A 17,526-nucleotide genomic window follows, 5' to 3' on the forward strand; every position below is an offset into this window, starting at 1 on the left:
TCACCTTGCACTCGTTAGTTCCAAGTCAGTGGTCGACAGAACCGAAATCCCACGAGTTCAAAGCTCAAACAAGTCGGTAGTCCCAACCGAGTCCTCGTTCTCACGGGTCTAACCAGTCCTGATTTGTCGCTCATTACGTACAGTATTGAACTTTTCGTCAGCATGCCACGTGATGACATCACACTTTTGGAGTGACATCATCCGAGCGGATCGCGTGTCATTTCTCAAACATGTTGTCAATGGCGTCACAACGAGCACGAGCACGAGCGAGGTTGCTTTTTTTCGGGTGTATGTGAGTGTGACCAGCTCGCGAGGCCCCGCCCTCCCATGAGTCATTTCAGCTGCAGCTGTCAATCAAAGTGAGCCACCACCCAAACATTCCGCTTGTCATCGTCAACAATCGGAAAAGTCTTCCAAAGGCCAAACGGTTGAGGAAACAAAATGGAAGACTTTTCTTGATGGTCATTCCAACATTCCAGAACATTTTCCTGCTGCTTTTGTGGTGACACGTTTGAAGCAGACCCCCCCACCGCCCTCAAGTTCTTTTGGCAGATCCCCCCCCCACCCCCCCAGACTTTATTTATAGCACACGTCTGTTGCTTGTCAAGAGTCACGCCACTTGGACACGCCAGGCAGCAGACCGGCTCACAAAGTCCAGTCCTCCAGTCCAGTCCAGTCCAGTCCAGTCCTCCTCCTCGGACCTGGTACAACGTCCTTGTAGGTAACCTTGTTCAATTCTTTCGAGTTTTCAATCTCTTTGAGGTCGCTTGTGGTTTTGGAAGTTTTGCTTGGGGTGGGATGGGGGTGGGGTCCATGGCGGACTGAGACCGAGAATTGTTTTTTTTCGCTGGCTTCCGTAAGGAATCGATAAACTTCTGCTTGTGGTTTTCTGCTCAAATGGGAGGAGCCACGATTTTGTCCTGTGATTCCACTTTTGGAGCAAAGAGTCCAAATGGGACGGTCGGCTTCAGTTGCCAAATTGTTGCTTTTGTATTTGGACACTTTGGCCGCTTCGTCCGTCGGGACCAAACTGTGAACGTCTCTGGAAGGAAAAGTCCTGGACTTGTGTCCGAATGAGAAAAGGAAAGAAAGAGATTCGTGGGGTGGGCGAACGAGGCTTCACACCGGCTCGGCTTCTTCACAAGACATACTGGAGTGACTTCTTGCGTGAAACCGACTTTTGCCATTTGCAACGAAAGGTACAAAACCAAATTCGTCATTTTCAACAAGTCTTGAGTCCCAATCATCAAAGAGTCAAGAACTCCTCAAGCCACCAGTACCGAGTCTGAAGTCCCAGGTTGCTCCATAAAAATGACTTGACTTGACGCCTTAGCAAAACACAAAGTAAAAAAAAAAGTTGATGCTGCCGCTTGTGGACTGAAAGCTGAAATCTGACGCCAACTGCTAAAAACGTTTTGTTGACTGAAACTCGAGCGGCGGGCGTGTTGATGCGTATGTGTGAGCGTGTGACTTGTGCTTCCCGTCAGGTTTTCCCCTCTGTGACATCACGCCAGTGACCCCGCCCTCCCCCCCTGCACTCCTTCAACCCCGCCCACCTGCCAGGCCACGCAAACATGGCGCTGTCGTCACGCTTAAAACTTTGGGAAAAGAAGGTGCGCTGCATGCGTGATGCGCAAGAATTGCCTGCTGCGAGACGCGTCCGTTTTACATTTCGTACCACTGAGGCGTCCCTCAAGGCCTGACTGAGTTCTTTGTTCTTGTTTCACGGAGGGCCGCTTCGGAACTGCCAACTAAAATCAAAACAATGTCAAGTCTGCAAAAATGCAGTTTGGACGAACTGTTAGCGCTTTGGAATGCTACCTAGCTAGCATGGTGTAATTACACAAACCTACTAATACTAACTCGAGTAGCTAGTTTTTTGTTTTTTGTTTTTGGTGTGTGTGTGTGTGCGGAGTCTCAACTACCTACGCTATGTGTCTCAGCATGCTACCAAAGAAATGGTTTGTGGTCTAACGGGTCATGTGACCCCAGATTCAGGAGGAGAACCATCCGGTGGTGGCCTCCATCCCCCCGCCGCCCCCCTCTGGCGGCTTCCTCAAGCAGCTGGTCCGAGATTCCGAGAAGGAAACCAAACAAAAGGAGCCCGACGTCAAAGACGAAAAGCCAGTGAGCGTTGTTCGGTCTTGTCGCAAGCTAGTTAGCTTAGCATAGAGACTTCTGGACGTTTAGCAATAAAATAAGCCCAAGTTTGATATGCAGTCACACGCTGTCCTCCCAGCCAGCAGGGGGCAACATATCAAGAAGTCGAGGTTTTAGCATGACCAGCATGCTAAAGTTAGTTGGTCAAGCTTGTTTGTTTTCCCTCCAGCAGCCGAGCAAGCTAAGCGACAACTTGGTCCAGCAGTTCCTGCTTCCCGATCAGACGCCGCCCATCCTGGAGGCTGAGATGTTGCTGCGAGCCGAAAAGCAAGGGCAAGGCGCCGGCCCCGCCCTCCCGCCCCGCCTGCCCTCATCCCAGAGGAGCGCTGTCCTCCCCGGTCAGACCCGATGGGAGGTCACCCCAGAGCCGTTCACCGGAGGACGGCCCGAGAGTCTGCGGGAGGAAGAGCGAGTGGAGAAGATGGAGGAAACGTTGGAGGAACGTCAAGAACCAGAGGGAAGACTCGCGGACGCCACCGTGATGGAGTGCGACATGGTGAAGGTAACTTCTCGTTGTCATTGGCAGACAAACTCATCAAAATACTCCCAAAGACAAACAAAAGAAGGACTGTGCTTGAGAAAGTATCAACACACACTGAGGACTCTCCAGGACATAGTCCTGAGAGAAGCTTCTAGTCTAGTACCGAGTTCACTTTCTTGTTCTGACAAAAGGTTTTATTCCCGAGAGACGATTGCAGTCCAGACAATACTAGTCCTAGTAGAAGGCCTCAAAACAGACTAATAAATGGCGTGATGTGCTTGTCAGGTGAAGGACGTGTGGTACGAGGCCGGCGCCGTTTGGTACGTACACAAGGACGGATTCACGCTGGGTAAGTCGACGCCTTCTTCGCAGGAGAACAGGAATCATCCACCGGATGATTCAAAGGATGTTGTGATTGGGACGTTTCAGCCACTCAGATGAAGCCTGACGAGGGGACGCCCGAACTCCCCCAAGGCCGCGCGAGACTCCGCCTACACTCTGACGGCTCGCTGCTCGACGTGGACGAAGACCACATCGACACAGTCAGTCGGATTATGCAGATTTAGGATTCTTTTTGAAAGCCTTACTTTTTTTTTTTTTTAAACAAAAGCGACACGTGTCCACCCCTCACAGTGCAACCCCGTCCACCTGGACCTGTGCGAGGACCTGAGCGAGCTCCACAGCGTCAACGAGAGCAGCGTCCTGCACACGCTAATTAGCCGCGCTAAGGCTAACATGCCGCTAACTCACGCCGGACCCAATCTGATCAACTTCTGGCCGCCCCTGCAGACCCACAACAAGGTGACGCCGCTTTGTGGTTAGCATGTTAGCATTGATGCACTGTAAAGAAATGTGATACGTCAGCACTCGTCTGCCATATTGGATGTGGCAGATTTTCCCCTTAGCCAGAGTTCTGTCTCGTCCTGAGCGAAGGTCAAAAGCCTTCGATCCGCCAATCATTGACACATTGAGGCTTCAATTCTGTTTGACGTTGGCCTCCTTGTGCCCCGCGAGGCTCCAAAATCTCGGAGGGGCGAGTCGTGCTGGGAGGCTCCACCCGCCCTGGCTGCCCTTGTCAAGCGGGTGTACGTGTCGGCGGTGGACTCCCGTCGGGATCATTGCGTCTGCGCCACGGGTCGCAGCGGCACCGGCAAGACGGCGACGTGCCAGGCCTTCGCCATCGCGCTGCTCAAGCAAGCCGGAACCGCCGGACCCAACATGAGCGGTCAGTCTCCCCATGCTAACAGGAAGTGTGAAGTGGCAAACAGGAAATGTGGCGCGTTTCCTTGCAGTGGAACGTGTGCAGGCCATGTTTACGGTGTTGAAGTCTTTCGGCTGCGTGGCTTCGGCGCACAGCGACGCCTCGTCGCGCTTCGCCATGCTCTTCTCGTTGGACTTCAACCACGCCGGGCGAGCCGCCGCTGGACAGCTGCAGGCACGCGAGCGCGCGCACGCACGCACACAGCGACCACCTCGGACGTCAAAACCGACCTTGTGTTTTCCCGCCTCAGACGATAATGTTGGACAAATGGCACGTTTGTCACATGACGGAAGGCGAGAGCAACTTCCTGGTCTTCTCGCAGATGCTAGCGGGACTTGGCACGGAGATGAGGTCAGTGGCAACGATTCTAATATTCATGCTATTGATGATGCTAACAGTCATGCTAACGAGGGTTTTATCAATGATGACGCTAACGAGGATGTATGCTAACAGCCATGCTAATGAGGGTTTTATCAACAATGATGCTAACAGTGTTGCTGACGAGGCTGTTGCTAATGATGCTAATGCAGATGATGATGTTGACGTGAATGGTCATCGTGACGCTAATGAGCATGTTATTAATCTCGCTAGCAATCGTGCTCTGACGCAAACGATGATGCACTAACGAGGGCCAGCAGCTAAAAGTGAGGCTAAGGAGGGTTCAATGATGCAAAAAGTGAAACTGCTAACGATGGCTCCAACAATGACGTTAATGCTAACGTGAGGCCTCCTCGTCAGGTCGGAGCTGCGCCTGCACCAGCTTCCAGAGCGACATTCCTTCGGCATCGTCCCTCCGACCAAGGTAGCCGCCCGTCGGCTTCGTCTACGTCAGCGATTGTTGACCTGCCGTCCGTCCGTCCGTCCGTCCGTCCGTCCGTCCGTCCGTCCGTCCGTCCGTCCGTCCATCTGGCGGCAGGTGGAGGAAAAGCAGCGAGCGTCGGTGGCCTTCGCCAAGCTGCTGGTCGCCATGGAAACGCTTGGCTTCAGCGCCGGCGAGCAGAAGGCCATCTGGCACGTGTTGGCTGGGATTTACCATCTGGGGGCGGCGGGGGCCTGCAAAGGTAAGCCGGCAGCAGCGGCAGGAAGCAGGAAGTGGGCGGCAGGAAGTGAAGACAGACGGCCTGTGTATGTTTGTGTGCGTTGCCAGTGGGGCGGAGACAGTTTTTGAATTTTGACAGCGCTCAGGTGGCTAGCAGCGTGCTAGGCTGCGAGGGGGAGGAGCTTCACACCTTTGTCTTCAAGCATCACCTCCGGCAGCTGCTGCAGAGGGCCACCGGGGGCGCCAGAGAGCACGACAGCGTTGCCCGGGCCGAAGAGGGTGAGACGGGTCGCGTGCCGACGGCTTTAGCCTCATGCTAACTTAGCATTTTGCCGGTGCTCAGGTCCCAGACTGACGGCGGCGCAGTGCGTGGACGGGATGGCGTCGGGTCTCTACCAGCAACTTTTCGCTGCCATCGTCTCGCTCATCAACAGGTGCGTGCGCGTCAGCTCATGCGTCCCGGACGGCAAGTGGACTGCTTTGTGCGCGCAGATCCCTGAGCGGCCAGCAGTTGGCGCTGGCGTCGGTGACGGTGGTGGACACGCCGGGCCTGAGGAACCCTCGCCACGCCGCGCACCGGCGGGCCGCCAACTTCAGCGACTTGGCGCACAACTACCTGCAGGAACGACTCGCGCAGCAGCGCTACGCGCACGCCTTCACAAACGCCGCGCGCACATACGCGCAGGTGGCGCGCACACACACACGCACGCACGCGCGCGCACACATCCCCCATAATGCGCGCGTGCGTGCCCGTTGCAGGAGAACATCGCGGTGGATTTGGAGTGCCCGGAAGCGAACCCGGCCGACGTGGTGTCGGCCATCGACCGGCCGCCTCCACAGGTACGCTAACGATGCTAATGCGCGCCGATGCCGTCATACGTGTGACGTGCGTGCGTGTCAGGTGCGCGCGGCGGGCGACTCCCCCCGCGGTCTCCTGTGGGCGCTGGACGAGGAGATGCTGCTGACGCCGGCGTCCGATGAGGGCGCCGCCCTGGCGCGCGTCTGCCGTCATTACGGCACCAGCGGTAACGCGTCGCCACATTGATGACGATGACGATGACGATGACGATGATGAAGGTGACAGGCGTGTCCCCGCAGTGCGTCAGTGCGAGCAAGCGCTGCACTGCGAAGTTCAGCACCTGACGGGGAAGGACGCGGTGCGCTACGACCTGAGCGGATGGTTCGGCGTGCTGCAGCACAACCCGGCGGCCGCCAACGCCGCCGAGCTGCTGCGCGACTCGCACGTGTGAGTGCCGGCGCGCTCGCGCGCGCGTCCGCTCGCCACTTTTGCAGCAACGCCGTTTGTCTCTGTTTTGTTTGCTGCTCCGGCCAGCGCGCCGGTGAAGTCGCTGTTCGCGTCGGACGCGGGATGGTCACGAAGCGGCGGCGTGTGCGGCGGCGTGTGCGGCCTGGAGGGCTGGAGCCAGCGCTCGCTGCAGAGGAGCAGCACCATCCGCAAGACGCTGAGCGGCGGCGCGGCGGCGCTGCGCAGACACTCGCCGTGCGTCGCCGTCAAGCTGCAGGCCGTGAGCGAGCGCCGCCCTAAGCTCCGCCTCCTCTGGGGCCGGCTCTGAGCGTGTCTCCGCCCCTTCCCAGGACGCCCTGCTCAACGTGATGCGCCGCGCCAAGCCCGTCTTCCTGCAGTGCGTCAGCGCCAAGACGGACGCGGCCGGCGCCTTCCACGTGGCCGAGCTCAGGACGCAACTGAAGGCGGCGCAGACGCTGGCCACGCTGCGCGCCTACCGCGCGGGTCAGCGTCACGCACGCACACGCACGCCGACGCTCTTCACGTCATGCCATCAACGTGTTTTGTGCAGGTTACCCGGATCACATGACGCTGAGCGACTTCCGCTGCCACTTCCAGGCCTTGGCTCCGCCCATCATGAAGCGTTACGCCTCCATGTTTGTCAGCCACGACGAGAGGAAGGTGGGTGACGACCGCTCCCCGGACGCCCCTTTGACCTTCCCGCCGACTCCGCCTCCCGGCTTCCTTTCAGGCCGTGGACGAGCTGCTGGCCGACTTGGACCTGGATCCCAAGAGCGTCGCGGTCGGCGCCAGTCGGGTCAGCACGCCGACTCGCCCGCCGGCTGCGGATTGCGGCGCGCTTGACGTGCCGGTGTGCCTTTTGGCGGTCAGGTGCTGATGAAGCGCGGCGCGCTGCGCCAGCTGGAGGCCCGGCGGGACCTGCAGGTGACGGGCTGGCTGGTCCACCTTCAGGCGGCTTGCGTCGGCCACCTGGCCAGACGCAGGTACCGCACGCTCCAGGTGAGCATGCATGCACGTCTCGGCTGACCCCGGGTTTTCACCGGTTGCGGTTGCGGTGCGGTTGCGGTGCGGTTGCGGTGCGGTCCGGCGACGCAAGCAATTAGATTCCATTCATTCGAATGGTGCAGTTTACACAGCTTGCGGGTGCGTTGCGTGTCGACTGCGGAAGGCCTGTGGCGTGCCGCAAGCCTTCCGCAAGGATAGACCTATTTTCTATTTTTGCCGGACGCCGCAGCGGTAGGCCTCCGGCAAATGGCAAGCTAGCACAAAACACATCGAGCGGGACAGGAAGACCGAGGCAGTTTCAAAATAAATTTCCGGTTAGCTTTCAGAATAAAACACTCGCCAGCTCCTATTTCGCAAGTTTTTCAGCAAAACGTGACGTGGGCGTCGCCGGGCCATGTGCTCATTCACGGTTTAGACACCAGCGAACATGGACGAGGAGAGGTTTATATTGGAGGTGGAAAACCACAAAATAATATATGACACGGCACATCCGCTTTATAAGGACTGTAATGTATTGTGAGTTTGATGTTCGCGATTGCTTGTTGTGCCCGTCTCGCTTGCCGTACTGAGCGGCAACCGGACGCGGAAGACAGAAATAAAGAGTGGACCCGCACTGACCCGACTCTCGTTATTAATATACTTTACAAGGACAACCAAAAAAAGGATGCTGCATGGAATCTCATAGCAGAAGAAGAAGAAAAGGTTCAATCAAAAGAAGTCCACCTCTCGTTGTGAAATGCCACATGATCGCGCGCGCGCGGTCCCGCGAGACACGTTGGGAAGTGGGCGGCGACGGAGCTGCCGGACTGCAGCTGTGCGGAGCCGGTGTGGATTGACAAAAAAATGGACCCGTCCGGAGCACGCAGTCAAGACGCACCGCACCGCAACCGCACCGCAACCGCATCCAGTGAAAACCCGGGGTGAGGGATCGTCCATCGGCAGCCATTTTGAAAAGCGCTTTCTGTCCTCGGTCGTTTGTTACTCGCTTCGCTTCGTTGGCGTCCCCTGACAAACGTGAAGTGAACAAATTGGATTCCTGTCGAAACGTCATCCAAAGGCGAGCCGATGCTGCCACCTGCTGGCCAGAATTGCATTTGTGTGTTTGTTGGTCTTGCGTGTGCGCAGGTGCAGCACATGGCGGTGCGTTGCCTGCAGAGGAACCTGCGAGCGCTGCGCGGCGTGTCGCGGTGGAGCTGGTGGAAGCTCTTCTGCCGACTGCGCCCCCTGCTGGACGTCAACATGGACAACGAGAGGCTGCGCGCCAAAGAAGTACGCACACGCAAACAAACGTTACGTGCACTTGTGCTTGCTCGTTGCTCAAATGTGAGAAAAGCAATTTTCAAGCGGCCCAAAAAGGACCTTGGAGCGTTCGGATTGTCGCCGCCCACTTTTATGCCAATCCAATTGACGCCTGGCGACGCCCCCTGCTGTCTGCCAGTCGCATCGCTTTGTTGCACTTTCAAGTGCGTGTGCGCGCGCGTGTTTGCGTGTTTGTGTGTTTGCAGGACGAAATTTTGGGGCTGAGAAAACATTTGGAAAAGTCCGAGAAAGAACGAAAAGACTTGAGACAAACGCTGGACGCCTGCGAAACCAAAGTTGGTACTCACGCACGCGCGCACGCACGCACGCACACGCACACCTGATGACTCACTCCCACGCAGCTGACGGCTGTCACCTCGGAACTGAGTGACGAGCGTTTCCGTGGCGACGCGCTGGGTCAGGCGCTGGATGTTGAGCGGGCCGAGAGGCTGAGACTCGGCAAGGACAACAAAGAACTGCAGGTCAGACGAACATCCGCACTTCCTGTCCACAGCCAATAATCCCGAGTCCACTTCCTGTCCCCCAACGGGCAAATGTTTTGACCACTTCCTGTCCCCAATGGCCAAAGATTTCGACTACTTTCTGTCCACACCCGCGAGACAACTTTTGACCACTTCCTGTTTTTGACCCCGCGCCTTCAGGTTCGCCTGGACCAGTGCAAGGTTGCCATGGAGACACTGGAGAAAACTGTGGCGGAAGAAGGTGAAAAGATTTGCACGCTGGAGAGTCAGAAAGTGGCAGGAACAGGTTGGTTGCTGCTTCCTGTCTGTCATTGTCGAGGACGTAAAATGTCTTGTTTGGAAAGTTTTGTCCATGTCTTTCTCAATGGAAGTCGGGGGAGTTCCTTATGAAACCTCAACGCTGTCCTGGGACTTCCTGGCTAGCAGTTAGCTGGTGTCCTCTGACGGGGCTCCGACGTTTGGCGGAATTTGTTTTGGATGCGTTGTTATTTTTTTGTGGAATGTGCCTTGCGCATATGTTTAGAGAGTGTTTTTTGCCGGTCCGCAGAGAGCGAACTGGTCCTGCAGCTGGAGTGCTGCCAGACGGAGGTGGACTTCCTGCGGCGCCGTCTGCAGCAGACAGAGGACAAGGTGGAGGCGGAACGGCGCGCTCGGCAGCAGGCGGACGACAAGGTCAGCGGCGGCGGCGGCGGCGACTCTCGACGGCCCAACTCCGGCTGTAACGCGGCGCGCGGTCCGCAGGTGGCGTCGCTGCAGGCTCAGCTGGACGAGTCCAAGCGCGCGGTGACGGAGCTGAAACGTCGCAACCGGCGCGTGGCCAACGAGCTGCACGACGCCAGGGTGATGACGGACAATCTGCACAATCGGGCGCACCAGCTGGAACGCAAACAACGACGGTAACGTACGGCAAACCTTCAGTCGAGGAGGCTCGTAAGCGTTTAACGGCCGCTTGGCGAGCGCGCTAACGAGACGCTAACGGCCGCAGCTTTGACGGCGAGCTGGCGGCGGCGTTAGCGGACGCTGACGGCGAGCGGGAGATGAAGGACAAAACCCTGCAGGAGCAGGCCGCGCTGGGGGTGCAGATTTTCACGCTGCGCCGAGACCTCCAGGTGAGCCCGGGGAGCCGGCCGGCCGGCCGTCGCGAGCTAGCGAGCGCTTGACTGTTTTGCGCGTGTCCGTCCGGCAGGAGAGCCGCGCGGAGGCCTGCCGCCTGCTCCAGCAGAAGGACGAGTTGTGCAGCCAGATCCGAGACCTCAGCGTCCATCTGACGGCCGACTCGCTGCCCGAGTTGAAGAAGCGAGTGCGCCACCTGGAGGGCGTGGCCAGCGAGAGGGAGGAGGAGGTGGCCAAACTCAGCGCCACTGTGGAACAGCAGCAGCAGGTCGCTAGCTCGCTCGACACGTTCGTGTCGACATTTACCTGTCCAGCAACTCACTCACTTTTGGATACTTTCGATGAAAAATGTGGATTCTACATTTGAATTTTATTTCTCGAGGAATATTACATTGATTGCTAACTCGTTACGTTGACATCGTTTTGTTAGCAAAATCCGTTGAGTTGAGTTAGTCGCCAAGAATCGTTTTGATAGCGCCGGAGATGATCGCTGGAACGAGTCTGTCGCATTCACGGTGAGCGTGTGAATCTTCAGGTTCACGTGCGCGCCGAGTTGGAGATGGCGCGAGTGAAGCAGATGCACCAAAAGGAGCTGGAGGACAAAGAGGAGGAGCTGGAGGACGTGCACGGGTCGTCTCAGAGGCGGGTGCGTGGGCGGCCGTCGTTGCAACGTTAGCGTCGTTAGCCTCATCCGTCTCCTCATGGCGTTTTGTCCACCGTCCCGCCCCTCGCCCAGCTGAGACAGCTCGAGATGCAGCTGGAGCAAGAATACGAGGAGAAGCAGATGGTCATCCACGAGAAGCACGACCTGGAAGGCCTGGTGGCCACGCTGTGCGAACAGGTCTGGCGCACACGCGCGTGCGGATCACGGACCGGAAGAAGCGCAGTCGGTAACGCGTCGTGTCGTCCAGGTGGGCCACCGCGACTTTGACGTGGAGAAGAAGCTGAGGCGAGACCTGAAGAGGACTCACGCGCTTCTGGCCGACGCGCAGACCCTGCTGGACGCCGTCCAAAGCGGGCGGAGCCCCGACTGCGGGACCAAGGAGCAACTGGAAAGACTTCACTGTCAGGTCTGTCGGCGGGGCGCGGCGCGGCGCACGCGCCGGATATTCACCAGGTCCCGTTCTGCGTGCAGTTGGAGGAGAGCGAATCCCGGCGGCGTGAGCTGGAGAGCGTCCAGACGAGCTTGACGCGGGAGCTGGAGGACGTTCAGATTCAACTGGACAGCGTCTCCAAGCAGAAGACTTTGGTCAGAATCGTCTTCAGTCGCCAATGCTTACACCACACGGCCGCTAAGAACGGCTTCAGCACCGCCGCCAGCTGGACTGGCGCTTACTCAGTCAGTTCGCGTACCAGCTTCAGGAACACAAACTGCCATGAGAACTAAAAGACGGAATGGTCCAAAACCTGAACAGCAAGCACCCGTTATAGTAGCAGTCGAACCAGCAGTTTGAGTTTTTTCGATCCAGCGCCGGATCCAGTTGTAGTAACAGAAGCAGTCACTGGCTTCCGTTTACCAGCACCATTGCCAGAATAAGTATCAAACCCAAAAGCTGTATTAGAACCATAGTCACTTCGATCAGGGTTCACCAATTCCGCTCCTGCAGGATTTTGATGTTTCCGCCTAGCAACACACCTGCATGCTGATGATATGAATCAGGTGTGCTCGTGGGTGAATACATCTAAAACCTGTTGTGGTACCACAACAAGGTCTAATACCAGCGCCAGTACTAAGGCCTTTACAACTTCTAGACCAGGACCTTTACCGTTCCAGTAGTAGGACCATTACCAGAAGAAGTATCCAAACTCGAACCATTACCAGCTGGAGTACCGAACCCAGTAACATCATCAGCATCAGCTTACCAGAACCTGTACCAGAATAAGTACCAAATGCAAGCAGTCATTGTACCAGGATCCCGATCAGTCCAGTATCAGCAGTAGCAGTACTGCTGATACTGGAACAGAACCATCTTCAAACCCGGTATCGATCTGCGTCACTGACTTCCCAATGAGAGCTTCGGTCTTTTCCAGGCGGACGACGAACTTTGCATCCTCCGGCGGGAGAAAGTGGACCTGCTCAAACGTCTGGAAGAGGACCAGGACGACCTCAACCAACTCATGAGCAAACACAAAGCGCTCATCGCGCAGGTCGTTTGCCCTCCGGCCGTTTGCCCTCCGGCCATCGTTTGTCGTGTCCCCGTTTGTCCGCTCAAAGGTCCTGTCCCCTTCCAGTCATCCGGCGACATCGCTCAGATCCGAGACTTGCAGGCCGAGCTGGAGGAGCTGAAGAAGCAGCGACACGGCCTGCAGGAGGAGGTGAGCTGGTCCTCGTAAGTCGGTCGTCGTCATCACGCCGCCTGATTGTGGTCTGGTCCGCGCCGGCGCAGCTCCAGCAGCAGGCGTCCCGGCTGCGCTTCCTGGAGGCGTCCACCGTGGGGCGCAGCATCGTCAGCAAGCAGGAAGCGCGCGTGTGCGACCTGGAGAACAAGCTGGAGTTCAGCAAAGGTCAAGTCAAAAGGTTTGAGGTGAGCACCCGCCGCCGCCGCCGCCGCCGCCGCCGCCGACTCGCCCGCTTTGCCACTTCCGGCAACTGGCACCAGAACCTCCAAGCCAGGGCTCGGGGACTGACTGCCTGCCTAAAACGCTTATCAGACTTCAACAAAGCTTACGTTACGGAAAAGGCGCGCTCCAAATCAGGCATTCCCAAACAGGAAGGACGGCGGCTCTCCAGGACCGCAAAGTCCAATGGAGAACCAGAAGCCGCTCGAGCGGCGCTAATCAAATCCTACAAACAAAAGCACAACAAGCGCTACGCTAGCTCGCTAGCAGTTAGTGAGCGGCCGTGGTTTGGCGCGTACGTGTGTGTGTGCGTGCGCGCGCAGGTGCTGGTGCTGCGGCTACGTGACAGTGCGGTGCGCCTGGGGGAGGAGCTGGAGCAGAGCGCGCAGTCGGAGGCGCGCGAGCGCGACAACGCCCGCTACTTCCAGCAGCGACTTGAGGACGCGCGCGTGGAAATGGAGGAGCTGAGCCGGTGGCAGCAGGACGCCGGCAGACGCCGCATGGAGCTGGTGAGGACCGCCGCAAACGTCCTCTTCAACGGCCGCGCGCAAAGAAAAAGCAAGCGCAGCAAACCAACAAACTCAAACAGAGGTGGCTTGTACGCTTGACACGCCCCTTCCTGCCAACAGCCAATCACCACCGAGCTGTATAGATGACCGGATAGGCAGACGTTGAAGTCACAGGGCGGCCATCTTGCTCCTCCCATCTCACGAGCAGACTTGGAATCAACTCGACTGAGTGCAATTTCTGTAGAAATTGTCGTGGGAATGCTAATAGCCACATGCTAATAGCCACATGCTAATAGCCACATGCTAATAGCCACATGCTAATAGCCACATGCTAATAGCCACATGCTAATAGCCACATGCTAATAGCCACATGCTAATAGCCACATGCTAATAGCCACATGCTAAGTTGTGAATGAAATATGAATGCTTATGAAGTCCATTTGGAGAGAAATGACGAAACGATGACCTGCTGGTTACTGGGCAACGTTAGCGGCTGCCAGCGATCAGTATCAGTCGCCCGCTAATGATGACGAGTGATATGTACGGAAGTGGGCGTGGCTTGCTAAGTGACGCTTCCAAAACGTCGGCCCCATTGAAAATGAATGGGCAAAAGTCGATATTGAATGTTGAATTTTGCGGAATCAGATGAGCTCGTAGTCAGTTCGTACATGGCCGGAGCGAAAATGGCGGCGTTGTGTTGTTGCCACGGTGATGACGCGGCGCCGGCCGGTGCGCAGGAGCTGCAGGTGGAGGAGCTGACGGCCATCCGGCAGACGTTGCAGGCCGACCTGGAGACGTCCATCCGCCGCATCGTCGACCTGCAGGCCGCCTTGGAGGAGGTCCGCTCCAGCGACGACAGCGACAGCGACAGGTAACCCCGCCTCCTCCCCGCCGCCATCTTCTCTTCTCCAGCGAGCAGCCGTAAGATGGGCGTGGCTTGCGCGCTTTACAACGTCGGTTAGCGTGTTTCCCGTTAGCCGGCGTCATCATTGCAATCCTGCTGTGATGAAAACAAGGACAGAGCCCTGTGGGACGCCATCCTTAACTGGCCTCCAAAGAGAAAAGTCTCACGTCGGCCTGCGGTGCCCGTTTGAGAATTTGTAATTGCGCACAGGATTGTGCAACTGATTGACGCTAGCGAGCGGCTTAAGCGCACGCTAACCGTGTTCGGGGAAAAACGTCGAAATACGTGTTTGGGACACTCAGTACATGAAAAGAACGGATTTCTACCTTTTTGGGAGCAAATGAGTTTGAAGTGTTTCCGCATTTAGATGATTTCGATGAGGCCACCATGTGGCCGCCAGCTCACCTGACTGCGATTTCAATCTTTTTTTCTGCTGTTCCGGCAGGGAATCCAGCGCCGGCTCCGTCGGGACGGAGGACGCGGGCGAAGGCGGCGTCCCGGCTTGGCGAGGTTCACGTGCCGGAGGATCGTCCTGCGGCGGCAGTCGGGGTGGCCGCCGGTCGGCGGCCGATTCCAGCAGCACGTACAGTTTCCGGTCAGTTTCCGAGCGTGCTTTGTTGCCGTGCGCGTTGACGTCGGCGATTTGTTTTGGTTTTTCTTCTTCTGCCGCGCGGCAATCAATTTTGAGCATCCGTCATTCAGCACTCGGCAACAATCAGGACCATCTTCCGCCATCTTCAAGCCGTCGATATCGGAAGTTCAACGGCATTGTCGTCATCAAGCCGCCATTTGCATCGGCATTGACGTCGTTGACGGACGGACGGCGAGGAACATATCAAAGTACAAAAATGCACATCAGTACCTCCACTTATGAAATGAATTCTTCAGTCGAACATTTTGTCAGTCGAAAAGCATTTTCCATGTTTGTCGGCCGTCAAACGATCTGAACACCTCATGACCCGAGGGGAGGCACAAACGGTATCTCAGATTCCGATTCGGTTTATTGCCACGACAAGTGAAACGAAACAGGATTGTGCAATCCCATTCAGTGCAACAGTTTCATAACGATAACAAAAAAAGAAAAGAAATCACACAAATAGATGAAAAAGAGCAGCGAAACAGCATTAAAATTGGAATAAAAAAGAGGGCACATCATACAACCTCAAACGACGACGATTATCGATATCTACGTATGAACACACATGCGGTTTACGAAGCTCACCGCCAACGGCAGAGCAGCTGTAAGAATGTTGCGTTCAGGAAACGCTGGGAACCTGAAACTTGTTTCAGAACAAGACGCAATATTTTCTTGTGACGGACTGATGATTGCGTCAATGGTTTAATTGGTCCTTTTTTTGAAGTTCGCCGTCAATTGCCAATCGTCACCAAAATGGACGCTTTGACGGCGCTTCCGGCAATGTTGACCAAACGCGCACCTCCGGCTGCGACTCAACTCAAACCACCCTGACGAGACCCGCTTGTGTTTTGTGCAGCTCCCGCACGGACCCGGACGAGGACGACCGGAGCGCAGGACGTCCGGCGGCAGACGCCAGCCCGGGTCCGGTCCGGGCGGCGTCCTCGTCCGCTCTGTCCGAGCTTCTTGAAGGACTTCGCAAGAGGCGGGCGGGCGGCGACGCGGACGGCCCGCCGGGCGGCGGCGGAGGCGGCGTCTCGCTTCCCGTTTATCAAAGCACGGCGGCGTCCGCTCTGCGCCGCCGGGCCTCGGCACGCCCCCTGGCGGAAGAAGCCGGTCCGGGCATCCTGAAGCCGTCGTCTCCCCTCCTGCCCCGCTCGGCCCCCGACGCCTGCGACGCTCCGACCCCGCTGCCGTCGCTGCCCCGCCTTTCGTCTTTGGCGTCCTCGGATGTCGCCGGCCGGCCGCCCTCCCCCGAGCGGCGCCCCGAAGAGGACCGGGAGCAACCCGGGCGCCCGGCGTCGACCCTTGGGCGACCCCCGCAGGCGCCCCGCCGCTGCGCGCTGACGACTTTGCTCTCCGAGGACGCGTCCGAGGGCACGCCGGCGCCCGGAGGCGCCGTCTTCCGGAACCGCCGCCTCCCGGGCGAGTCGGACGCGGCGTCGGTGGCGTCCGACGTCCTCCCCGCCATCCGCAGGGCTCAGTCGGCCGGCAGCCTGGCCGGATCGGCGCGCGGCGGTGGCGGCGGCGGCCGCCGGGCTCTCAGCGTCCATTTCGGAGAGCTGCCGCCCTCCACTCGGCGCCGCGGGGGCTCCGACACGGGCTCGTCCGGGTCCGGAGGCTCGGCGGGAAGCGGCGAGCCGGTGCGGCCCCGCCGCCGCTCGGACGGGCCGACGGGAGAGCGGCTGGAAGCCGAGGGCAGCGAGGGCGGCGAGGGCGGCCAAGGCGACGTGGCCGCCGTCATGAGGAAGTACCTCAACAAGGAAATCAACTGAACGCCCGTTAGCGTTAGCACGTGCCGTTAGCCACGTCAAAGTCCGTCCAAATGCAACAGACGCATTTGATTTGCTTTGCAATAAAGAAACAAACTTTTCACCATTTTCAGGCCTTTTCAGATATTTTGTTTGCTTTTGCCTTATTTACCTTTCGTCCTCCTTTTTGCTCATTGCTGCTTTTCTTTATTTTTGTGTCTTTTTGCTTTCTGCCTTGACTTCCTCTGGTTGTCTTCTTCTTTTTTGTTTCTTTTTTCCGCGTCTTCCAGTCAGGCCGGCGATTTGAGTCCAGTTTTTGTCTCGTCGACAAAACGGATTTATTGTTTTTTAATGAGGCTTTTGGTCTGAAAAATGTGTGTTGAGGAAAGAAATGTTTATTTTCTGTTGATGAAATGAACAGCAGCATGCTGGAGTCTATCCCAGCTGTCTTTGGGCAGTGGGCCGGGCACCGGAACTGGTCTTGCAGATCGTTCATCACGTTAGCGGAAAAAAACATGATCAAGTCTTGAAATGACGAGTTGTGAGCAGGCACTTGAAGCATGTGAAGATCCGCGTCGGTCGGACTCGACATGCGCGCAAACGAAGCCACCTGGCCGGGGGTGCGACTCGTGCGGTCCCGCCCCCTGCCAGGTCGCCTCTCGGCAACCGTCGGGAAGCTTTTGGCGTGCGTGCGTTGAATCGCCGATTGGAAATTGGAAAGGAAGCCGACGCATTTGAAATGGGAAGACGGCAAAGCTTCATTTCATCCCCGCTTGGCCTTTTTCTTCCCGTTTGTTTGTGAGCTCGGCCGTGCGCTCGCCCCGCCCAGCGTCGTTGCAAGGGAAGATGGGAAAAGAGGAGGTGAGCGAGGGATTGGAAGGAAGGAAGACGAAGAGCAGCTGGGCGAGGCCGACTTCGCCACACAAAACGTCAACAATGCTAAACGCGAACCTCGTGTTAGCCTGCTAGCACCTGATGCTAATCCTCGTGTGCTACTTTGTTGCTTGCTCGCTTCAGGTTAACCAACCACACCGACCGACAGACAGCACAAATTTGCCCGTT

The 17,526-nt window shown here is 57.3% G+C and overlaps 1 protein-coding gene across 4 annotated transcripts; it reads left to right on the forward strand.

Annotated features, from left to right (window-relative positions):
• The first annotated feature begins 1,526 nt into the window (after positions 1–1,526).
• myo18b (myosin XVIIIB) lies at positions 1,527–16,593 on the forward strand. Of its 4 annotated transcripts, none has more exons than XM_077498399.1 (41): positions 1,527–1,613; positions 1,993–2,127; positions 2,330–2,662; positions 2,927–2,990; positions 3,071–3,183; positions 3,275–3,442; positions 3,656–3,866; positions 3,934–4,076; positions 4,153–4,253; positions 4,641–4,704; positions 4,819–4,963; positions 5,050–5,220; positions 5,285–5,375; positions 5,434–5,626; positions 5,701–5,781; positions 5,843–5,966; positions 6,040–6,187; positions 6,275–6,467; positions 6,538–6,691; positions 6,759–6,868; positions 6,939–7,004; positions 7,079–7,207; positions 8,339–8,482; positions 8,719–8,808; positions 8,875–8,994; positions 9,175–9,280; positions 9,542–9,666; positions 9,736–9,890; positions 9,980–10,103; positions 10,181–10,375; positions 10,643–10,753; positions 10,844–10,948; positions 11,019–11,177; positions 11,243–11,356; positions 12,139–12,255; positions 12,340–12,423; positions 12,495–12,632; positions 12,990–13,175; positions 13,913–14,046; positions 14,525–14,674; positions 15,573–16,593. In XM_077498399.1, the coding sequence occupies exons 1-41, from the start codon at positions 1,575–1,577 to the stop codon at positions 16,486–16,488; spliced, it is 6,249 nt and encodes a 2,082-aa protein (XP_077354525.1). In that variant the 5' UTR covers positions 1,527–1,574; the 3' UTR covers positions 16,489–16,593. The 4 variants fall into 4 exon arrangements, with proteins under 4 accessions (XP_077354525.1, XP_077354527.1, XP_077354523.1 ...); XM_077498401.1 differs by having other exon boundaries at positions 2,333–2,662; XM_077498397.1 differs by having other exon boundaries at positions 6,538–6,868; positions 8,339–8,808.
• Positions 16,594–17,526: the final 933 nt, after the last annotated feature.

The sequence above is a fragment of the Festucalex cinctus genome, chromosome 15 (genome assembly GCF_051991245.1).
Source record: "Festucalex cinctus isolate MCC-2025b chromosome 15, RoL_Fcin_1.0, whole genome shotgun sequence".
Taxonomy (NCBI): Eukaryota; Metazoa; Chordata; class Actinopteri; order Syngnathiformes; family Syngnathidae; genus Festucalex; species Festucalex cinctus.

Coding starts and splice junctions, on each gene's coding strand:
- myo18b (XM_077498397.1), top strand. CDS start 1,575: ATGGCGCTGTCGTCACGCTTAAAACTTTGGGAAAAGAAG. Junction 9,281..9,541: donor TCAGAAAGTGGCAGGAACAG/GTTGGTTGCTGC, acceptor GCCGGTCCGCAG/AGAGCGAACTGGTCCTGCAG. Junction 11,357..12,138: donor TCTCCAAGCAGAAGACTTTG/GTCAGAATCGTC, acceptor GGTCTTTTCCAG/GCGGACGACGAACTTTGCAT.